Source organism: Rutilus rutilus (assembly GCF_951802725.1).
Source record: "Rutilus rutilus genome assembly, chromosome: 24".
NCBI lineage: Eukaryota > Metazoa > Chordata > Actinopteri > Cypriniformes > Leuciscidae > Rutilus > Rutilus rutilus.
In genome coordinates this window covers 23,867,247-23,890,706 of record NC_140228.1, presented here as the reverse complement: position 1 = coordinate 23,890,706, position 23,460 = coordinate 23,867,247, and the positions used below count along the sequence as shown (strand labels likewise).

Sequence of the window (23,460 nt, the reverse complement as noted above, 5' to 3'; positions counted from 1 at the left end):
CCCTGTTGAGAAGAAATTGAAATACAGCTCAAATCAAATTTTACCTTTTGTTAAAATGTTACATGCAGCTACTATAATTCATAGTTATTACTAACTATGAATTATGCATAGTTACATGCAACTTAACCTAAACAAGAACCCTAGTCCTTGCCCTATAGTAAGTACATGTAGTTAACTAATATTACTCAGTACACCTTGAAATAGCTGAATCAACCTTTTGTTTTAACAAATGTTCTGTTCACTATTACATGTATTTACTGTTAAAACTCAAACTTTGATAAATCATCATCCCTTGTGGAAAAAGTGAAGTACACTTGTAGAGTACATATTTTGTAGTACATTTATAAAATAAACTGTCCTCACAGATAATATATTAATGAAATAAAGGCCCACTTAAGTGTACACTTTTATGAGTATACTTTATTCTGTATACTTTTAAAAAGTAATATCAAATTAAAAGTTTTCAATACATTTTAAATCATTATATTTTACTAATCTTTAAAGTGTACACACAAAATACACTTATTTTGATGTGTTGACTAACATACTAAATCACATGTAAAGTACTTGATTATAATTTGTAGTTTGTTATTTGACATTACATTTAAAATAAAATAAAAATTAACATGCTAATAAATATGTAATTACAAATATATTAAAGCTGCAGTCCGTAACTGTTGGGCTCTAGTAGTTAATACAGAGAACTGCATGTGTCTTGCGGAAGAACATTGTAGCCGGAGCTACTTCTCTCCATTCATGTCTATGAGGAGTCACGCAGGTACTGGGCTACTCCGCTGTGGTACGACCAGTGCCAGTCTAAAATAGTCCCAATATAAACACTTATTATAGGTGTACCGTAGTGATTCAGATAAGACAAAAACACAGGTTTAAAAATGGATTCATGATATAATACTCGCTTATTATATACATTTTGTACATTTTAAACAAAAAAAGTTACAGACAGCAGCTTTAACCCTCTCAGGCTCAAATTAAGTTTTAGTAACAGGAAAAATCTGATATTTGGGGAAAATTATCATATGGGGTAGTACAATAGAATCCTGACTTTTTTTTTAGAGAGACCTTCACATGCAAGGCGTTCTGGGATGTTGAAGATTTGCAACATTGGCCCAGTGTGGTAATTAGACACTGACGACTGAATATGATGTGAACAATAACTTTTTATATACAACTTTTCAAACAATGTAACAAAGTGCTTTTCAGTGGCAGAACAACAACAAAAACAATATGGGATCCAAATCCAATATCTCAAATCCTCATTGAGTAGGGCATGTTTCCAAGTCACTTTGTCATGTGGTACTCCAAGAAACAGTTTTTGTCTTTTGTAAAGCACAGAAGTACTTTGCACTTCAGGCAGGCCATTTGCGTGTAGCCATTCTTGCACAGTCTGCATCGTCCACGTTTCTCAGCATGGATGGGGAAATGATCGCATCGGTCTAATCTGACATCAACCGATGGTGCAGAGATCCTCTGAAGTGGAGGTGGAGGTGGGGCAGCTTGATGGGACGTTGGATCATCTTCCAATGACGGTCGTCCTCTTTTCCTACTGTTCAAGTCAGCCTGTTTGCCAGCCTTGATGAGGGCATCTGCAACTTGAACACGGAAGTCAAGAAGTGGCATATACTTCTTCTCCTGCTTCTGGGTGAGATGACGGCGATAGAGGAGCCAACCATTGACCAGTGATAGGTCAATCAAGTAGTACAAGATGCGCAGATACCAACGACGTGGGCGGATGTCAATGCGATAGAGGTCTGCTAAGTCTACTCCTCCCATGTTGTGGTTGTACACCTTGACAATGTGGGGTCTGTCCACTTCCACATATTCCTTCTTCTCTTTCGACCACCTTCTGCATCTCTCAACAGGTTCAGGGCCAATGAAGGATGATGCCAGCAACACTGCCTTCTTATCATACCACTTCACGATGGACATCCCACTTGTCTTTTCGTATTTCACTTCATACGCACCACGCCCGGCCTTTGAGAGTTCCTTGTCACTCTTGAGGGTACATCCACGGAGACGGTTACGATTGATGGTAGCAACTGTTAGAATTCCCATTTTCTTCAGTTCCACAATGAGTTCAGGGGAAGTGAACCAGTTGTCGAAGAAGCACTTGTAGTTTAGTCCTTTTGGAACTTCTGATACGAGACGAAGCACAACTTCACCGGCAACACCAAGTCCACGCTCATTGGTCACGGTCCCTTTTCCAGTGTATACTTCAAAGTCATAGACTAGTCCAGTGACACCTGCACGAGTAAAGACCTTGATTCCCCATTTATGCGGCTTGTTCTTGATATACTGTTTCATTCCAATCTTTCCTTTGAAGGGGATCATCTGCTCATCAATGGAGTGGTTTTCTTCTGGTTCAACCTTCAAACAGTTGGCACGGACTTTCTCAAGAACTGGACGCACCTTGAATAATGGATCGTGTCCAGGCTCACCCTTTTGCTTCACATTGGTATTGTCGTTCATGTGGATGTATGTACGCAGATTATCAAATCGCTTACGTCCCATGACTGTCGCAATTGGGTCGTAGCGGGTTGCCGTCTGCCAGTACATGCGGTACGATGGCATACGTACTACGGTCATCAAGATGTGTAAACCAATGAATTGCTCTATTTCAGAAGGGGTTGTTTTCAGTTCTGGGCCATTCTTCATAACTGCATACAAGTTAGATTGTTGAGAAATATGTTCAAACACAGATTTGTCCATGAACTGATCAAAATACCACTTTGGACTTGGTATTTCGTCTGGGGGAGGTGAGAATGCAGGTCCTCGGAATGAAGAGTCTATGTCAGCTGCTGGGGGTTTCCTCTGCCTCCAAGAAAACTCTTTGTTGACTGGAGCTGGGCCTGGCTGAAGTTCATTGTCATCTGGGACCTCAGTGTCACTGTCTGCATGTATGTTATGAATTTCAACATCAAGGTGGTTGAGATTAGCTTTTGGTATTGCTGCCAGTGGCTTATCATCATCAAAGCTGGAGTCAGACTCGTATGCTTCAGGAGATTCCTCAAAATCTGGATCAGCAATTTTATCGTCTGGAATGGATTCTGTGTCAGATAAAGCACCATCAGGAAGGCAAATGTACTCAATGACTTCCCTGGCTGAGTAAATCTTTCGTCTGCCTGCCATAACACACTGGAAATCCTGCATAGAGAGTATTCTGTAAGGTAGTTTGCCAAAAAATGCTTTGACACAATGATCTGTACTAATAAAAGTGCCATGGAATTTAGGCTACATCACTTTCCTCACTGCACAGTCAAATGAACATGGTATTGTGCCATTGCTTTTGATCAAATCTGCCTAATCTACTAATTTTAAATCTCGATTTCGCTATAATCAATAAAGCTGTCTACACTGCACAATGAGTCATTTATTTACATTGGCCCTCATTTATCATTCTTGCGTAGAAACGGGCGTATATGTTGGCGTAAGATTATGCTTACACTCCTCTCACCGCCTGATTTATGAAGCTGTGCGTACTAGTGGTGCACGATATATCGGCCGCCGATATAATATCGGCCGATATGGTCATTTTTTTACACATCGGTATCGTTCCGATGTCAAAATATGGCCGATGTGAACAGGCCGATATTTAATGTGTGAAGCTGAAGAGGTTGATGTGAGAGAAATACACATTTCATACAGATGACATAAGCAGAGAACAGTCTGTTTTCTTTCATTTTGAATTGTTCTGTTTAAAAATAGAAGTTTCAAGCTTTCTATATATGTGACCTGATCCAGCAAAATGAGTCACAGTGACCCAAATTTCAAAACTGATATTTTGGTATAAATGGAAAGAGGAGACCATAAGCTTTCAAATGATATCCTAGTCAAAGTCATACCTTGAATGGTTGTAAATATATACACATTTGAATTATGGTCGTCTGCCCTCTTTTTCCAATTGAAAACCTGAGAAAATCACTTTTAAAGTTTTTTGCCCGTTTTTTGTTGATATCTTTCAAAATCCATTGCATTTAAAGGGATGAACTATTTATTGTACAGCTTAATTTGACCAAAGACATTAATATATGCTATTATGCCAGGCTGAAGCTCAAATTATTTTAAAGTTTTTATTTGAATAAATTATTTAAAAGCCACTTTTACAAACATTTACTAAAATCAGAAAGATTGAACAGAGGTGCTACAGTTTTGCTTGAGAGAGGGTGTGTGTGTGTGTGTGTGTGTGTGTGTCTCTCTCTCTCTGAGTGTGTGTGTGTGTGTGTGTGTGTGTGTGTGTGTGTGTGTGTGTGTGTGTGTGTGTGTGTGTGTGTGTGTGTGTCTGTGTGTCTGTGTGTGTCTGTGTGTGTGTGTGAGAGAGAGAGAGAGAGTAAGTGAGAGAGGCAGAGAGACAAGGAAACAGAGAACAAATAATGTTAGCCTATGCAATCATATCTTTTTGTAGGCTAGTTGACAATAACAGTGTAACATATTCATAACGGATATACCAACAGTTAAATATTGGCTTAAAATAAATCAAACACATTGTAATGGATTCTCCTTGCAGATAAATACACTCACAGAATAATTGCACTCACTCACATCCATACACGATAAATACCATAGGGCACTTTCGCTGTCGCTGTCATCAGAGGATGACACGTCTCCAGATCCAAAACAATCACTGACTAGCCTTAGCCACTCTTGATGACCAGCAGCAGAGCTTAGGTTAGAAGCCTCAGGTGAGTTCAACGCTTTTGGAGACTTTGCTGTCTTTTGACAGCGACATTTCTCAAATTAATAATATTTAATCTTTCTGAGGAGATCTGCTAGCTTGTTTACACAGAGCGCCGCGAGTCTGACAGGAGGATGGCTGGACCAATCGCGTGCCGGTCAGTCGAAATGGGGCTTCCCATTGACAAATGATCAGCGTTTGTGTACATTTCTAAGCTTTTTGATTGGTTCTATGACAACGTGTAACACCATATTTGGAGAGCAGAGACGTTTCAGGGGATACCCGGGAAATGCTCAGAGGTGACAAGACGAGAGAAGTTGAGAAAAGCAATATTCATTTCCAGCGAATTTAGTAAAACTTTGTAAACTTGAATAGTCATTTAAATACCTTTACTCAATTTTCTGGACTACGAAACTTTAGGAGATTATTTTTGAATGTCTGTTCTTTGAAATTTAACACAAAAAAATAAATAAAATAAAAAATATTATTTCATTGTTTTTCCACATAAACGGCCCATATCTTAAAATGGAACGTTGCGACTTCCGACTCATTTCGCCAGATCGGGTCACATATGTCTCAGGTCTGTGAGGCAGGTAGGTTTCGGTTCATTTATGAGACGCGCTCCAGGTTCACGCGCCGTCGCCTCTGTCCTGATTAAATATTTTCTAGTATATTTACTTTTTATTTATTAAATCCAATTCAATTCGTTGATGAAACATTGATCAAAATTAAGATACAATTAGGTTTTGGTTCATTTATGAGACGCGCTCCAGGTTCACGCGCCGTCGCCTCTGTCCTGATTAAATATTTTCTAGTATATATACTTTTTATTTATTAAATCCAATGCAATTCGTTGATGAAACATTGATCAAAATTAAGATACAATTAATACAAAACGAAATTAAATTTAAAGACAGGCTTTGTGCTTTCTGCTTGAGGTCTCTGTGAAAGTTTTAAAGCAGTTTTTAAGTGCCGAGAGCGCTCACGTCCGTAACATTGTTAATGCAGTCCAGTGCGACTTATGTTTTTTTCCTCCTCATGACACATTTTTGACTGATCGTTTTTTGACTCGTAGATATTTGAATATATTGCTTGATATATGATACCCATTCGAATTTGATTTTTCTCAAAAGTGACAGCGCGTGTGATTTGTGGATTCTGATAAGCGCGAGTGGAGAAACAGGCGTTTATTTATTCATTCTCAGTGTTGAGAAACGTAGCCTTCATGTGTTATTGTGTTAATAATAACTAAATTAGCCTACCTAATTATGTTACATATTTAGTTTGTATGAAAACTATCGCGTTCGTTACTTATGGATTAAAAAAGTAGGCTACCGGTGCTGCGCGAGCTCTCTCTCACAAACACGGACGCGCGCACATAGAGAGAGAAAATAATTGTAAAATGAAAACGGGCTAAGTTTAAATTTTGTTCTTGCTTGTTTGTTTTTTTCTGTCAAAATGTCAGAAAGCATTTTGTATTATCCATCCGTGTTTTTAAAATTCGTTAAATGACGGACGTTTTACTGTTAACACAGCCCATATGTCGGATTCGTCTTATAGCCTACTTGTTATTATTTTTAGAATAAGTGATTCGTTATGCTATTATTGGACTCCTGTCTATTCATTGTCAACTGTTTTCTATAAATATGTTTGTATTGGCTAACATTTATTCAGCTGCGTGTCCTGTTTAAAATGTGCAATGTTCAAACGCAAAGACAGTCACAAGAAGCCCTTTTCCCTGTGGTATTTTTTAGAATAATATTTGGATATTGGAATAATAAATGAAGTAGCCTATCTTAATTGTACACATGTTCCTGTTTTTTTTGTTTTTTTGTACTGTTTTCTAAGGGTTTCTTAATTTTAGACAAGTTGACCAGCACACATTATATGCAATGCAATGTGTGTATGTGTGACATATTTTGCACACAGGTAAAGGTGCCCAATATCAGTCATTTCTAAAGTAAAAAAAATGTGTTTTGGAAAATAGCTCTTTATTTGATAATCATTAAAATTTGTTTTCTATACAGAGATATCGACATCGGTAAATATCGGTATCGGCCATAACAGCAATATTAATATCGGTTATCGGTATCGGCCACAATTTTCACATCGGTGCATCCCTAGTGCGTACCTTTGCAATCCAGGTGTACGCAATACCTGCCCTTGATAAATGCCGCGGCTGAAAACGATCGTCATTAGAATAACACGCCCCTATATATTCAAGTCTCCGCTTCTCCCACGCCCTCATTTTACGCCACGGACACACGGAAGACGGCAAAGAAGAGAAACTTCTCCGACGTGGAGATCGAGACCATCACCAGGGAAGTGGAAAGAAACTAAATTGATTTCTAGATTTTTATTATTAATGATGCTTATTGTTATTTAGAAGAAGAATGTCGTTATTATTATTATTATTATTATTTAAAAGAAGAATGTCATTTTTATTATTTTGTCAGTCTGAATAATTTTTTGGTCATTGAAAGCCTTTCATTAGGCCGGTGACACACAGGCTGCGTGGCGTGAGCGTGGCGTTTTCTATGTCTTTGCACACCAGAAACGCTGCTGCTATAGGTGACATATGATTAGCCTCATTGGTGATATATTTGACATGTGGGGAGAGAGTTGTGGAAGGCCTATACTTCATGTTAAACATAAATATAGCCGCAAAGACAACGTCGGCAGTACTGACACAAAATAGGCTACAGAATATTTCGTTCTGTATTGACAGGTGCAATATTTGAAAATCGATATTATTTTTTTAAATTACATTTATATCTGCATTTATGTCAAAACCTAGAGACTTTCAAACATCAAAATGTTATTTATTAATATGTATTCGTGTCAAAATGACATACCAACATCTTTTCCTGTTCTATTTTGCCTGGAAACGCTTCCAACACGCTTGCGTGTCGCGTGAAAAATAGGTGTCGGTTCTATTTCTAGCATGGCTATTTTCCGCGCGGCCTGAGACGCGCGTGTCACGCAGGCAGTGTGCAAGCTCTAACCTGTTAACATGGGAGCCGAAATAAAAACGGACACGCCACGCAGCTGAGACGCTCACGCCACGCATCCAGTGTGTCACCGGCCTAACCCAGTCCGTGCGCACCTGCCGGGCCTAACCCTGAAACGTCAGGTAAAGCGCACAGGCTCGCAACTGAAGGAATACATATGCCTACAAATCAAATGCTTTGGTAAAGTCACACAAATTAAACACTGAAGTCCATGTTGCACAAAAATAAACACTGAAGTTTATAATTACTATGTTGTTGTTTTTTTACAGTGGGTCATAATATATCATATCTTTAAGTTTGTCAGTGCGTTTTGTGGTGTTAGGAATTGTTTTTCTGCGCATTTCCGCACTAACTCAAAACGTGCGTACATGTACACCACCTCCTGAGCTGGCGTAGGATTTGAGCGTGCCGTACGCCAACGTCCATATTGATAAATCTCAAAGTCACCGTGGTTTTGGGTGTACGCTGGAAATTTGGTGTACGCACTTTTGATAAATGAGGGCCATTGTCTCTATACTTCATATGTAATAGTGAGAGGAATCGTGAGGGTGCAGAACTCTGTACTGAACAAAAACTCTGGTGTTTTGACTGGTGAGTGGATTGAAACACCTCTGATTGGCCCTTGCGTTCACAAAATCAACATACATGTTTGGGATTGGCTACATTGCTTGAAAAAAACCGCTGCAAAAACAAAAAATTATGCTCTCCATAGTGCAAACATCTAAGGTGAATTTATGAACAATCCAGATTCTAGATACAAAACTGACACTGGAAGAACATGTTCCTGTAAAAGTGCAACTTGTCGTACCTCTCTTCGCTTTCTTCTTGTGGCGTCTCTTTTTCCTGACGCTGCTGGACTCTTCAGATGAAGAAGAGCTGCTGGATTCATCAGTGGCGTACGAGCTGGACGAGCTCTTACGCCGCCTTTTACGTGACCTGGACCCTGAGAACACTGATGTGCTCGCTGAAGGAACCGAGAATGGTAGTAAACAAAAGAACATGAGCAAGTGCAAGTGTAACAGGAAACAGAACATAAACTGCAAAATTTATTCATTCATCATTTGAGCTGAAAATACATTTACATGAAATCGCTATGTGAAATCTTAGATTTAGAAGTTAAGTCTGGAATCTTAATGTGAACAGTCACAGTTAAAAAAACTGTTATTTGTTGTCTTGGTATATTTAGCTAGAACATTATTTTAATGTTTTGTAGATCATTAAAGAAAACTGCATGTCATGTTGGTTACACTTTATTTGTAATTTTGCGTGTGGTAAAATGCTATACTGTGACAAAGTAATTGCAACCAAATGCAATGTCATGAAATTTAAAATAATTTTGTGCTGACACAAAATATTAAATATAATCTATTCAAAATATATCTAATATAATGCAGTTCTCTTCATTCTTGAGCAAAGTGTTTTGAACAAGGCCAATTATTTATTTTTTCCCCATCTTTCCACCACACCTTCAGGCACCGGAACCAAGCGAGCGCCGGTGAGGTTCTCGATCTGAGAGCGGAGGAACCTGCGATCCTCCTGTAGGTCCTGAACCTGTCTCTCCAGAGCTTCAATCCTCTCCTGTTTGCTCTCCAGCAGACACTGAAGTTTGGTGATGGTCAGCATAACACCGCTGGGTAAACCCTCCATCGTGTTCGGGTCCGCTGCTGAGAAAGAGAGTCACTCAATTTTTCACTCTTTTCACTCAATCTACGTCCCATCATTGAAATGTGGAGATGCTAATGAGCTCATTGACATGGATTCTCAAAAAATGTATAAATATCATACTAGCAACAGCACTTTTCAGAGATTTGTCCAGCTCCGCATCAGTGGCGGCCTCCGAGTTTATATTTTCCCACTGGATTACTTCAGGCTCCGGTTCCTGTTTCACCCAGCTGTTGCTGCTCACGGGACTCTCCTGTTTCGCGGAGCTGGAGTCAAGCTCACTGCTGGGGGAAAACGGAGCGGATTCCTGCTGCCACTGAGTGTTAATCTCAACCGGAACGCTGCAAGACAACAATATCAAACAACAGTCTCATAATTACACTTTACAAATTATTTTAATGCTATCCTACTTAAACATTATTTGTTAATTGACATTGCTGATATTCACAGATATTTAATATATACCAACAGTATTTGAGTCAATGACTAATAAGGACTTTCAAGATGACAATGTGCTTCCTACATTCATAATGTAAAGAAATGTAACCTTTGAATATATGTTGATTTTACAAATATAAGTAGTTTTACAAAACTTTGAATAACTGAAATGTTATATGGTGTAATAAAACAATAATAATAATAATGTTCCTTACACTTTTATGGTCTACACGTCTTAGGGTACGATTACAAGGCACCGATATACTAAAAACGTACAACGTTGTCAAAACAATCCCCATGTCCGCTAAAACGACTAAAAACTCTGTACTATGATGCCTGGCCAGTAGTTGGCGATATCACTTTGTAAAGAAACACTATGCGCCTATAGACTGAACATAGGATCAGTCTGAACATAGGAACATTAGGACTCATCTTCTGATGGCTATTTCCAGCAGGATAACACACAATGTCACAAAGCTCAAATCTTCTCAAGCTGGTTTCTTGAAGAAGACAATGTGTTCACTATACTCAAATTGTCTCCAGTCACCAGATCTAAATCCAATAGAGCAGCTTTGAGATGTGGTGGAACAGGAGATTCACATCATGGATGTTCAGCCGACAAATCTGCAGCAACTGCATGATGCTGTCGTCAATAGGGGCCAACATCTCTGAGGAATGTTTCCGGCACCTTGTTGAATCTATTCCACGAATAAGTAAGGCAGCTCTGAAGGAAAAAGGGGGTTCAACCCGGTACTAGCAAAGGTGTACGTATGAAGTGGCTAGTGAGTGTGTATAGTATATTTCAATTTAGCTTTCATTTATTTTATTTCATCATGTTTTTTATCCAACAGCTGTATGTGATTAGGCCTAGTTATTAGTTAAGTAAGGGGTAATCCATGTCTAACTGTGCATTCAACTATTTTAATGCACGAAATGGAGACCACCTGACGAGAAGCAGAGTGCATTTAGTAAGGGATAATCCACGGCTAGCCATGCATTAAAGGATTTTAATGCACGACGTAGAGGCGAAGAACCACCCGACCCGAAGCGGAGGGTGGTTGCCTCTACGAAGTGCATTAAAATTCTTTAATGCATGGCTAGCCGTGGATTATCCCGCTTATACCTTGGATATTTGCCAAGTTAAAAATAAGTTAAAGCTGTAACTGATGTTTACAGTGTAATTTTTTTAACAGACGTGTAAAAATGACGGTTATTTCTTAAGTTAAGGCTCGTCAGTTCTTGCACTCCGTCCGCTTTAAATAAAGTAGAGCCATCGGATAGCTTTTATTTGAATGAATTCACATTTATTTAAATTCATTATTAAAAGAGAGAGACAGAGAACTGAAGGAAAAGGAACAGAGAGAGAGAGAGAAAGAGAGAGAGAGAGAGAGAGAGAGAGAGAGAGAGAGAGAGAGAGAGAGAGAGAGAGAGAGAGAGAGAGAGAGAGATGCGTGCGCGAGTTACCTGTGTGCGTCTCTTCTTTAAAGTCTATCAGCTAACATCCCCTCTTTGCTTAAGCATATAGCTAACTTAATGATTCTTTAATGGATTTATTACAATTATTTATGAATGACAGGCAACACTGACAGTGACAAGGCAATCTTTATTTGAACTAATCATGTCATTTATTTATTGTTAATTCTTTGTGCCGCTTTTTGTCATTCAACGTCTTCTCCAAGTCTTCTATTTCGTCTTGTGCCTGGGCCCATTTCTCAGAGTTGCCATATTCACCATACAAATTAAACGATATGCAAAAATCATCCATTTAGCCTACCTAAATAAACGTTTTCATATGCGTCTCTCACTCTGCTTGCAAGTGTATCTGTGTTACTATGGTTACCAATGTAGCGGATTAATATCGAACTGTAATCAAACTGACTGGAACTACCTGTGCATTAAACGGTTTTACTGCACACCTTTCAGCCAATCAGAATCGAGTATTTAAACAGCCCATGGTATAAAATCGTTTAATCCACAGCCAGCCGTGGATTATCCCGCTTATCATTTGCCAGCATTGACAAGTTTAAGCTGTTATTGGTGTTTGCAGTGCAATATTTGACCAGAAGGTTATTTTTTGTCAGCTAGAGCACATTATATCTAGCATTCTGCCTGCTTTAAATCAGACACAGAAATAAAGATAGAGAGTATGTGTAATTATCATCGAGAGTTTCTGTGCTCCTGAATGTTTCTGTGTGCGCTTCAATGAAAGCAGCGCATCAATAAACTGACTGGAATCACCTGTGCATTAAATGGTTTTAATACAATCAGAATCATATGAGACAGACTATGGTATAATATCAGTTATACAACAGATCAGAATCTGTAAATCAATTGCTCAAGTGGCATTCGAAGAGTGCTGATATTTGGTATCACAGCACTGGATTTCCGATACTCATGCTGCATTCACGGCATGTCTTAATTACCGTAATTTTGAGATGACAACACGTTAATGTTCTACTCAGAGCGGTTCACGTCCTCGGACTTGAAATTACGCGTTTCTATTACACCGAAATGAATCTGCAGTGGTCAGGAGGTACAACGGTCACATGGTACAAGTAGGACCTTTCAGAAAATTCCCAGTTTACAAATTGTAATTACAAGCTCTACGAGGCCGAGAAGGCTTTTTACAAATTACTGTTAATTACGACATGGTGTGAAGGCACCTTCAGTATACAAGCACAATTGCGAATGAGATTTTGCTTTTTAACAACACAGTTTTCTAAACGAAGTTTAAGTTAAAGAAACGGTTTACCCAAATATGAAAATTCCATCATCATTTACTCACCCTCATGTCGTTCGAAACCTGTATGATTTTCTTCTGTGAAACACACACACACACATAAAAAAGATATTGTGAAGAATGTTTCAACTTCGTTCAACAAGAACGAACAAAAACCTAAAGGATGCGTAAATGATGACATGAATTTGTATTTCTGGGATTCAAGAAAAAAAAAAAAACAAACGCAAAAAAAGCTTCCAATGCAAAGTTTGTTTTCATGTTGCCAAGCAAAGCTAGACAGAACAGGAGAGTGAGACATTCAAGGCCCAACGTTGTTATACGAAATATAAGCATTCTTTACGCCTGTCCAGTCAAACAAATAACCAGAATGTAACTTTTGCATGAAAATAAATTTGCCGACAGTTTGGAACCTGGAAAGGACCAGCTTCTGTTTGAAATTTTAAAGGTAGGGTATGCAATTTTTGAAGTGGCTAGCAATAGCAAGTTAGCTTTGAAAGCATGAGATCCCAAAGCCACTTGTCTTTCAAAACACATGAACGCATCCAGCAGATTCTGTAAAGCGTCACGAGTAGATGTAACGATTCACTCCGAGCCGTTTGAAAATCGATATAAATATCTGACGATTCAAGTCGGTTGAGATGTCAAACTAATGGCGATACACATTTTAAACAGCAGGGGCGTTAACTGTGTACTCGCTTTACAGGAACAATAGCAGCGAGTGTTTTCAGTTCATTCCTAGGGAAGTTGAGTTTGTGAGCATGAAGCTCAACTTCCATAGGAATGAATTGAAACACTCGCTCTGCTCCGCGCCAGTGTGCACGCACCATCAAACATGGCGACGGCAAGCACGTAGATGTTGACGTTGACTCATTCAAATTGGAGGTGTGGTGGTATTTTGACTGTCCGAAGACTAAAGGCCTCATTATACTTCTGCGTCGGACCTACGCCGGAGCCTATACGCCGTAGGCAACGTGTTGGTTTTAATTTATACTTCTGTGTCGTTGTCCGCGTTGACGCGTACCTAGGGAGCGTGTGAAACCCCGAGGGAGGGGTTCTGGCAGACCAATCACAGCGCTTGTGTCCGCGTAGAATTGACGCGTTGTTACATTTTTGGAGAGGTGCACGTCAGGGTACGCCGTAGGGTACGCGCGCTACACACAGCCTACGACGTAGCTACGGCGGCAGTTCGACGCAGAAGCATAAAACAGGCTTTATAATCACCACAGTGAGAAGCTACAGTCACCTCCGTCTGAATGTAAAAAAATACAAATAGGCCAAACCACACTGACAGGCGGATTTACAACCCCACTCGAGGCGACGAGTGCGAGAGCCACGGAGATCACAAGGTGCATCTGTGTTTTCATGGCAAAAGATACAAGGCCGTGGTTGTTATCTTAATGTCTACATAGAGTTTATTATTATGGCAGTTTATAGCATATTTTTCTAAATGTGTTCTGAGGCCTGTTGCACAAAAGTAGAATTAAGACATCCGGGATAAATGACTCAGCTGAGCTCAATGAAGCCAAAACATGTGCGTCCAGGCTTAATTGGTTGCACAAAGACCAAGCCAGGATGAGCAGACACGGATTCATTAAGCCAGGTGAAACCAATCCTGGATAGGTGCGCGCTCACGGCTCACTCAAATACATCCCGCCACAGATCACAGATTAACTGATTTACCATGGCAACTAGAGCCGCGTACTTTTCCCCGTCGGAAGCACAAATCCTCATGGAGGCATACGAGGAGGTAAAAGATATAATTAAGAAGAAAGGCAACACCGCCACAGTGATAAAGCAAAGAGAAAAAGCGTGGTAAAGTATTGCAGACCGCCTGAATGCGTAAGTAGTGCACAATTACACACTCACCGCTCCGCTTAAACATCACAATTACAATTCAAATATTTAATTCACATCTCCAAAAACGCAGTTGTACTGTAATTATGAAACGGTTAAATTTTTAATTGAAATGCACTGCAGATATGAGTGAAATTGTGTAAAGTAACTCCATCACACTGTATAAAGCTATGATAAATTATTATTAAAGCCTTACATTATTATTTAACGTTACTACGCTCAGTACGGTTTAATCTTAGCCGTTGTACTCTGCTTCTTATGTTGTCCACCGTTTTTTTTTGTGTTTCTCCTGCTTTTATTAATGTAAAGCTGCTTTGACAGAATGAAACAATTGTGAAAAGTGCTATATAAATAAAATTTAATTGAATAAATAGATGAGCTATAATAATAATCACTTTAATTTATATAGCGCCTTTCAAAGGACCCAAGGTCGGTTGCTCACTGCACTGCAAAAATGTCTTTCTTACTTAGTATTTTTGTCTTGTTTTCAGTAAAAAAAAAATATCAAAAAAAAAAACTTAAATATTTTCTTGAGCAAAATTACCTAGGAAAATAAGCAAAAAAATCTGCCAGTGAAACAAGAGAACTTTTCTAAAATTAAGTGTTTATGGAAAAAGTAAACTTATTTCAAGAGAATTTTTCTTATTATATTGACAGATTTTTATTTTTTTTGCTTGTTTTAAGCACACATTTACTTAAAGTTTATATTTTTTGTCTAAACTATACTTATTTTGCTACGTCATTTAGCAAATCAAGAAAATACATCTTTATTTAAGATTTTTTTTTTTATATATTTTTACTGAAAACAAGACAAAAATACCAAGTCATTTTTTGCAGTGTGACTCCATTAAATGTTCTTGTGATAAAGAGTGTGTGTGTGTGTGTGTGTGTGTGTGTGTGTGTGTGTGTGTGTGTGTGTGTGTGTGTGTGTGTGTGTGTGTGTGTGTGTGTGTGTGATGTAGATTAAACATGAACGGGCCAAAACGGACATGGCAGCAGGTCAAAATCAAATACAAGAACATTCTGCAGAATGGTATGGTCCCTGACTAATATTTAACAAAGCACAAGCATATATTGTACCCAGAAGGTGCCTGCTCACACTTTGTCTGTACTGTTTTAGCAGTGAAAAAGAATACCCACAGACAAGGCACGGGTGGTGGGTCACCAAAGGCTGACCTTACCCCAGCAGAGGACATGGCCTTGGAGCTAAATAAAGGCAGGCCCGTCTTAGAGGGGATCCCTGGGGGGAAAGAGACGAGCATAGGTTCCTCCCAAGATGCCACCCGCTTCATTCAAGGTATGTCCTTCCATCTCTACATGGGATACAACCACATTCATATTGAATCAATTTGGACTGTCTGACTTTGGTTTACCTATTGCCTTGCAGTGTCTGGCAGCACTGTGTTCCTGTTAGAGCCACCAGCACAAGCACCAGACGATGCTGATCCAGTGAGTACTCCATCAAAGGCATACTGTAGGCCTGGCATGTCTTGTCTACTAGCTTCAATATGAATCCGATTAAATGTGATAGGGTGAAAGCCCCAGTGCAGCAGCAACAGCACATGATGGAGACGATGATGAGGAGGAGACCATCTCTCTGGATTCCAGAAGGCATGAGGTATCATGTTAAAGTCCGCGTGAACCGGAAGTTGCAAACGACTTTTCTCCAGTGCTGTGACGTATTTCCCAGTGAAAAGGAATATTGAACAGAGGGCAGGGTTTTACTCTAGCGCTCCTCCTCTCCATCTCTCGCTCATAGCAGACTAACGGTTTGAGCCAGTGGTTAAGCGTTTCTCAACCCAAGCCGTCAAGCATACGTCATCAGGGAAGGTCCTCCAAGGCAGAGGGGAGGGGCATTTTCAGATTTTGATTAAAGATTACGAAGCCAAAACATTTTTTTCCGTGTTTTAACTTGCACGGATTAATTGTTCACCACAAGACTAGTAATATGCGCTAACAAAGGAAATAGGGTCCATTTTGATTTCAGTTGGACTTTAAGACTGTGAAAGTACTATTTACTCTACAATGGTGAGGAGTCATCATCAAAATAAAAAAATCTAATTTCTTTTACAGGACCCAGATGCTATACAGTGGGAAAACCAGCCTGGCAACATAGTGCGTATTAATAAAAGGACACCACATCCTGCCAAATTCCAGCTGCGCTAATTGTATTGTGTTCACAGAGCTCACAAGCTATCAGAAAGTTGTATGGCAACCACCTCCGGCGCCAAATAGAACTGGCAGACATAGACATTCAGTACAAGAAGAAAAAGATGGAAAATCTTGCACTGGAGTCCGAAATAAAAAAGAGGACAATTAGGAAACTGGACCTTGAAATAAAAAAACTTGAGAGGGAGGTGAGATATGCCTTCAATGTACACTGTATGCTAACTGTAACACAAATGTATTAATCATTATTTTTCTTTCCTCCCCCAGCTCCAAGAAGATGACACAGCTCAAAATAAAAATTAGGTATATTCTCGTAAAGTCAAGTGAGCCATGACATATGAGCTCTTATTGTGAGCACACAGGACGGTGGCATCTTTCTAAGGTTTTTTTTATTTTCCCAGCAATCAGTACAACCAAGTCATCGTTATAAGGCACCGGCCTCTTTTGCCCACACCCCCAGCACCAGGTGTGGCCACTAGCCTATATGAAGGCCCAAAATTGTGTGTTCCTTTCTGCTCTGACAATGGCATGCCCATTCTTGCGAGATGTGGTGGATGAAGAAGCACTTGTGCTGAGGAGAGCCTTCAGGCGAGAAAGGGTCTTCAGGGACCGGTTGGACCCACTGGCCTTCCCTGATGACCATCTATATGAAAGATGCAGGTTTTCAGCAGATGGCATCAGGTATCTATGCAGACTACTGGGTCCCAGGATTAAGCACCGCACTGCACGGAGCCATGCACTGAGTGTGGAGCAAATGGTTTGTGTGGCCTTGCGCTTTTTTGCTAGTGGAGCCTTCCTGTACTCAGTGGGGGATGCAGAACAGCTAAACAAGGCCACAATTTGCCGAACAATAAGGAGTGTGTGTCTGGCTATCAAAGCATTAGCAGATGTCTTCATCTCCTTCCCTGGCCACAGAAGACTCTGTGACATCAAAGAGGAGTTCTATAGGATTGCAGGTAAGAGGATCTACAAATTACAGGACAACTGTTAACACATAGTAGGATACTCATTACTTTGTGTGACAGGTTTCCCCAACGTCATTGGTGCAGTGGACTGCACACACATAAGGATAAAAGCCCCCTCAGGTGCCCATGAGGCCGATTTTGTGAATAGGAAATCCTTTCACAGCATTAATGTTCAGGTGAACATAACTTTTTGATATTGTCCATTGACGAACACTCTGCATTGCCAGTGATGTGCATTGATTGGTGTAATATTCCTCCTCTTATGATTTCAGATGGTCTGCAATGCTGACTGTGTGATCAGCAATGTTGTGGCAAAATGGCCTGGCTCAGTCCATGACTCCAGAATCTTTCGGGCCTCTGAAATCTATCAGTGCCTATCACAAGGTAAGCCACACAACCCCTATTTATAACCATCATGGCTGTGTCAAGAATATCACTGTGTTTATGAGGTAGTAATGATGAGATTTTGTGTTGACAGGTGAATTCTCTGGTGTGTTGCTGGGAGACAGGGGGTATGGCTGCCAGCCTTTTCTCCTGACACCTTTCACAGACCCCCAGGAAGCACAGCAGGCCTACAACCATGCCCATGCCAGGACCAGGGCCAGAGTTGAAATGACCTTTGGCCTCCTGAAGGCACGCTTTCACTGCCTTCACAAATTAAGGGTCAGCCCTGTTAGGGCATGTGATATTACTGTGGCTTGTGCTGTCCTCCACAATGTGGCCTGCCTGAGGAAGGAGAGGGCCCCCAGAGTGCCACCAGCCATGGACTGGGACAATCCGGCAATCTTCCCTGATGACGACAGTGGTCGGCTGCTGAGGGACCAATATGTGTTGAATTATTTTAGTTAGTATGTGTGCTTTCAATTTTGGTTAAATATGTCCTGCGGTGGCAGAGGAATTTGGGGGTTTTTGACGAATTTGGCCTCTTATGATGTTTGTGCGGTATACTGTGTGTAATACAAGGCTGCAGGGAGGCTACTGCATCCATTCATTTCAGGGTTTCCCATACATTCATTAATTTGTGGCGGCCCGCCACATATCAACCCTGACCGCCACGGATTGATTCAGATTTTTTAACTATTTAATATGGGTCAAATTGTATTTTATTCGCGCTGCTTGCTCCCCCTCTCTCTCACAAACTGACAATGGAGGCACGACTAGCCCCTCCTTCTCTTACCGCACGATCTGAATCAAACCATGAGCATGTAGAGGGCGGATTGTTGCCGGTGCTTAATGCTTATTCCCCCAGCGAAGATTCCAGAATCAATCCGGAGTTGAATGGTTAGTATAATGAACACTGTTGCTCAACATAACTCTGAGAAGTTGTCTAGATGTTAAGCGCGGTCGCGTTTCATTACAGATTCGCGCAAAACTTTTGCGATTTTTTTTTTTATAAATATCAATTAACGTTACAACTATTGCGAAATGACGGCGTTTCCATTAACCGATGTTATGCGACTAAAACGTCATTTGTTCCTCTCGCGATCAGTCATTCCAAAAATCATTGCAACGGACGTTGGTAGGCTCATATCACAGCCACCAGACTAGACATTATATTATTATTATCTCCAGGTTCAGGTTGGTGTGTGTTGGTTTTTGTCCACCTCAATCTCCAGGTGTGCGTGTGTGTGTGTCTGAGTCTGTGTGTGTCCACCTCCAGGTCCAGTTTGGTGTGTGTGTGTGAGCCTGTGTGTGTCTGAGTCTGTGTTTGGGTCTGAGTGAGTGTGAGTGTGTGTCTGTGTTTGAATCTGTGTGTGTGAGTCTTTTTGAATGTGTGAGTGTGTGTGAGCCTGTGTTTGAGTGTGTCAGTAAGTTTGTGTGTGTGTGTGTGTGTGTGTGTGTGTGTGTGTGTGTGTGTGTGTCCAGTTCCAGGTTTGTGTGTGAGCAAAATTTGCAACAAAAAGTCTGTGGAGCAGTCATAGCATAGAAATGTAGCAATGGCAAAGTCTTTAAGTTATCTGACACTAAGTGTTGGCAATGGGAATGTGTACTTGTCAATAAAAATATATGATATATATATATATATATAAACATTATATATATATATATATATATATATATATATATATATATATATATGATATATTTAACTTAATCACCCCCCCCCCCCCCCCCCCCCCCCCCCCCCTGGTCCCCAAACACCACACCACCGCAAATAGAATCTAATTCTGTGGGAAACACTGCATTTGTCTGTTCAGTTGATGTGTATGGATTTGTCCTGCATTTATTTTAGTGTGCAGACATGCAGGGTGTGTTATATACAGACCTTTGAATGTGTATGTATCATTTTGTATAATATGCTTTGATTCTGTGCTTTCCATCTTGTAGAGTCACTGTGACTTCAGTTTCGAAAGGAGCTGATGGTTTACCTGCTTTGTTTTGTCCTTATTCAATAAAGGAACATAATGTTACACATTGTGTTTTTATATTCATATGGAATGTGTATTTGTGTATTTGTTTATATGACAGAGTACTAGGGCCACACTGAGGAAAAAGGATAAAGTCATAAATTTATGAGGCTGGTTCTTTCTGCAGAAAAGAAAGCTACATATTCTTTTTACAGTTTTGATACTTATGACAATGTAGTGTAGGTCTGTGCTGTGCAGTGCAGAACATGGATATGTACTGAATAAATATAGAGTTGAATACTATTATAAACAAAAATTTACAGATAGATTGTCCTATGAATATAATATACAGATAGGCCTAACTATTACTGTAAATTCTGTTCACAGTAATAGTTATCTGTATATTATATTCATAGGACAATCTATCTGTAAATATTTGTTTATAATAGTATTCAACTCTATATTTATTCAGTACATATCCATGTTCTGCACTTATGGAACCACTGTATATCCTGCACTTGCTGCTATTGCACTTCTGGTTAGACCTAAACTGCATTTCGTTGCCTTGTACCTGTACTTGTGTAATGACAATAAAGTTGAATCTAATCTAATCTAATCTAATCTAATGTGATACTAAATATTCTGGCACATCAGCATGTCTTTGTTTATGAAACCATACTGAAGTACAATTTCACGAAATGCCCCACATCTGTCATTTTAACAACTGTCCTCCTTTAAAACAACTGGTTACAATATTATGACTTGTCTTTTTTTTCCCTCTGTGGCCCTAATATTCTATCATTTTATATATAGCCTTATAGTCTATGGGAAACTGTAAATTATCTAATGATAGCAACATCATCTAAAAATCATTATTTATCCAAAATGATTGAAATTAATGATCACAAACGTTTAAATAATGACAGTGGGTCTAGTTATATGTGATAACAATGTATAGTGAGCAGTGAAATAACTATTGGTTTCCATTTGTGGTGACTGCTGACTGACATTAGAGATGAGATTAAATAGATCCTGGAATTTAGCCTGGTCTGGAGCAGGCTAGCTCCACAGAATAAATCTCCATGGTAATTTATACCATAACATATCCTCCTGCCCCCTATCCAGCTTTAGTGCAACCGGATTACGGATCAATTGAGCCAGGATCACCAAGATATCCTGGCTTAATCCCTTATCCTAGTTTTGTGCAACAGGCCCCTGGTTTTCTAACTCTTGCAAGTATAATGATGCAAATTAAAATAATTAATAAAATAATATTAAAATCTTGCCTTTATAATCTTGCCTATACCCCTGTCACTGTTGTACTTAAATGTTATAGTCAACCTCCTCCTGAGAAAACACCATCTCCTTGGAGGGACTTTTTGGGGGATTTGTTTTAAAAAGTCAATTTAGTGTTATTATTACATTAAATATATTTAAAATGTATAAAGAAATGTGCAGCATTTTGTCTGAGAAATAAAAGGACACTTTTTCATTTATAATTTGTCATAAATCTTAATTTGTGGGAAAAAAAACGAAAAAAAAAAACCGTGAGAAAATCGTATCGTGAAACCAGTATTGTGAATCGCATCGCATCGCGAGTTGAGTGAATCGTTACATCCTAGTCGTGAGACTGGGACGCCATTAAACTACCTCATGTCTCAAAGCACATGTACATAATAATAAACAAACAACTTAAAGAGCTCTGACCTGTACCACCTGACGGCTGCAGATTAATTTCAGCGTTGATAGTGTTGCCATTGAAACGCATAAATTTGAGTCAAGAACCGCTCAGAGTATGAGGTCACGGGTTTCCATCTCTTCCTAATTACAGTAGTCTTGGCGTGAACGCAGCATAAGCTGGTTGTTTTGGTTCAGGAGTAACTGTAAAGGCGGCTGCTGTTTTGGTTGTGGTGCTCGCTGACTGACGTCTGTCTAACTCTGCATAGAAACGCGCTGTTAAAGTGTGAGGTCTGCGTGAGCATGTATGGAAATACCTGTTGACAGGCAGACCAGGACATAGTATCGGACCGAATGCAATGATTGGACGAACTTTTTAATGGTCATACGTCTTCCGCAGACAATATACATTTAGACCACTTAACTTAGTGGTTGAGATAAGGATGTGAAGAGACTTTCAACCAGCATAACAAAAAAAAATTTCTGGAACAAATCGCCTACCCTGCCTTTAACGTTTTGCGTCAATATTTCGGCTAAACATACCTCTGCAAACATACCGCCATGATCTCCCTCGTTTCGGTCAGTCTTTGAATTGAAGTGACCCTCAGACTGTGATTGGTGTAGGTCGTTCTCGTCCCGGCCTCTTTGCAAATTTTGGGCAGCATTTGGGACAGATAATTGACTCCCAAAGGAACCGCAGTGTACCAGGTCTCATCGCTGATCACATACATCCTTTTGGGCTGTACATAAAGCGCTTTTGCGTCGGCTGGAATTTTGCTGAGGTATTTCTCCAGAGAGGCAACGGGACACAGCGGATTGCCAGGCTCCTCAAACATAGCCTTGCGTTTTTTCTTGTCCCTTTCCTGCGGGTTCTTCGTGTCCTCGTTTAATGTCATGGTGAAGTATTTGAACCCGTTTTGGTCTCGGTTCAAAGCAAACGCGTCTGGCTGCAGGTGTCGGTTGCCCTCCTTACCCCTGAGTCCAAAATGTAGCTGGATGTCATACCACACCTTATTTAATAAGCCTTTTGGGTTGCCAGGGTCCAGTGCAGCAGAATGTTTCAGCATGTGCTGGTCTTCAGGTGAGATCGGCGGATAATGTGCCGTTATATCCCTACCGGAGCGTCGCATCTGCTTAACAACCCCTTTAAAAACATTGTTGGCGGACCTGAACTCGGTGTCCTGCATCAGATTCCACGCACGGTTGATGGGAGGCTCGTTGATGAACCGATTTAACCCAGCCCGAAGCCCGACGTAACTGCTGATCCCGTACAACTCTCCTTTGCTCGTCCGAATAGAGCCATAAAACTCGCGCAGCACCGGGTTGAGCTCAGACTTCTCTGCGGTTTTTAAGTCGATCATCAACTGCTTTTCACGCAGCCAGGCTTTAAAACAGTTCACTGCCCATATTGTTTGCTTTACGGTGCTAGATTCGTTTCGGTTGTGTTCTAATTCGTCTAAATCCGCTGATGTTACATTTGCACACCTGGATACTTGTGCTGTTAAACTGGCCTCTCCTCCCTCCGTCTCTTCCTCTTCACCTTCACCTGAAGAGCTTTCACACTTTAGGTCAAACATTATATTCATGGGGACAAGGTCCGTCGGTTCAATTGGATTCTTCTTTCTTCCAATATCATATGTGTTCGTTAGATCATACATAACATCCAAACTAACATTTCCATGTCCATACAAAGCTCAAACGAAGCATTATTTTAAGCATCTTGCTGCTGACCTGTACATAAACATCCACGAGTGTTTTCAGGATTTCTTTGTTGTTCTTCTTCATTGCGATCCTGGAGGATGAAGAGTCACAGAAACACAGCGCCATCTGCTGTTGGCAAGAAACATGAGCGACACCGCATTTGATCAGTGGTTTACAGAAATCATTTCACTTCTAAGTGTTTTCT

At 40.1% G+C, this 23,460-nt stretch overlaps 2 protein-coding genes and 1 long non-coding RNA gene across 5 annotated transcripts; 2 read left to right on the top strand and 1 right to left on the bottom strand.

Annotated features, from left to right (window-relative positions):
• Positions 1 to 9: 9 nt before the first annotated feature.
• Positions 10 to 23,439, bottom strand: LOC311284190 (uncharacterized protein). Its single transcript, XM_084399085.1, has 5 exons — positions 22,098 to 23,439; positions 9,487 to 9,704; positions 9,168 to 9,365; positions 8,510 to 8,665; positions 10 to 3,065 (listed from the first exon to the last, which is right to left on the bottom strand). The coding sequence occupies exons 1-5, from the start codon at positions 23,210 to 23,212 to the stop codon at positions 1,300 to 1,302; spliced, it is 3,453 nt and encodes a 1,150-aa protein (XP_084255211.1). The 5' UTR covers positions 23,213 to 23,439; the 3' UTR covers positions 10 to 1,299.
• LOC311284192 (uncharacterized protein) lies at positions 15,173 to 17,186 on the top strand. 3 transcript variants are annotated; one of them, XM_084399092.1, is made up of 8 exons: positions 15,174 to 15,428; positions 15,516 to 15,692; positions 15,783 to 15,844; positions 15,927 to 16,013; positions 16,469 to 16,510; positions 16,579 to 16,752; positions 16,832 to 16,867; positions 16,966 to 17,019. In XM_084399092.1, the coding sequence occupies exons 1-7, from the start codon at positions 15,365 to 15,367 to the stop codon at positions 16,865 to 16,867; spliced, it is 642 nt and encodes a 213-aa protein (XP_084255218.1). In that variant the 5' UTR covers positions 15,174 to 15,364; the 3' UTR covers positions 16,966 to 17,019. The 3 variants fall into 3 exon arrangements, 2 of the variants coding, with proteins under 2 accessions (XP_084255217.1, XP_084255218.1); XR_014626168.1 differs by having other exon boundaries at positions 15,173 to 15,428; positions 16,579 to 16,867; positions 16,966 to 16,985; XM_084399091.1 differs by having other exon boundaries at positions 15,173 to 15,428; positions 16,579 to 17,186.
• Positions 17,586 to 18,427, top strand: LOC311284198. The gene is made up of 3 exons (XR_014626169.1): positions 17,586 to 17,705; positions 17,802 to 17,913; positions 18,008 to 18,427. It is a non-coding gene; the product is annotated as an uncharacterized lncRNA (long non-coding RNA).
• Positions 23,440 to 23,460: the final 21 nt, after the last annotated feature.

What these genes read in the sequence shown, in the direction of transcription:
- LOC311284192 (XM_084399091.1), top strand. Translation starts at nt 15,365, where the DNA reads ATGAACGGGCCAAAACGGACATGGCAGCAGGTCAAAATCAAATACAAG. An exon ending in CAAGAACATTCTGCAGAATG is followed by an intron (nt 15,429 to 15,515) that starts GTATGGTCCCTG and finishes GTACTGTTTTAG; the next exon opens with CAGTGAAAAAGAATACCCAC. An exon ending in TGCCACCCGCTTCATTCAAG is followed by an intron (nt 15,693 to 15,782) that starts GTATGTCCTTCC and finishes ATTGCCTTGCAG; the next exon opens with TGTCTGGCAGCACTGTGTTC.
- LOC311284190 (XM_084399085.1), bottom strand. Translation starts at nt 23,212, where the DNA reads ATGTATGATCTAACGAACACATATGATATTGGAAGAAAGAAGAATCCA. An exon ending in TCTGAAAAGTGCTGTTGCTA is followed by an intron (nt 9,366 to 9,486) that starts GTATGATATTTA and finishes TCTCTTTCTCAG; the next exon opens with CAGCGGACCCGAACACGATG. An exon ending in CAAGAAGAAAGCGAAGAGAG is followed by an intron (nt 3,066 to 8,509) that starts GTACGACAAGTT and finishes TATCTGACACAG; the next exon opens with AATCCATTCCAGACGATAAA.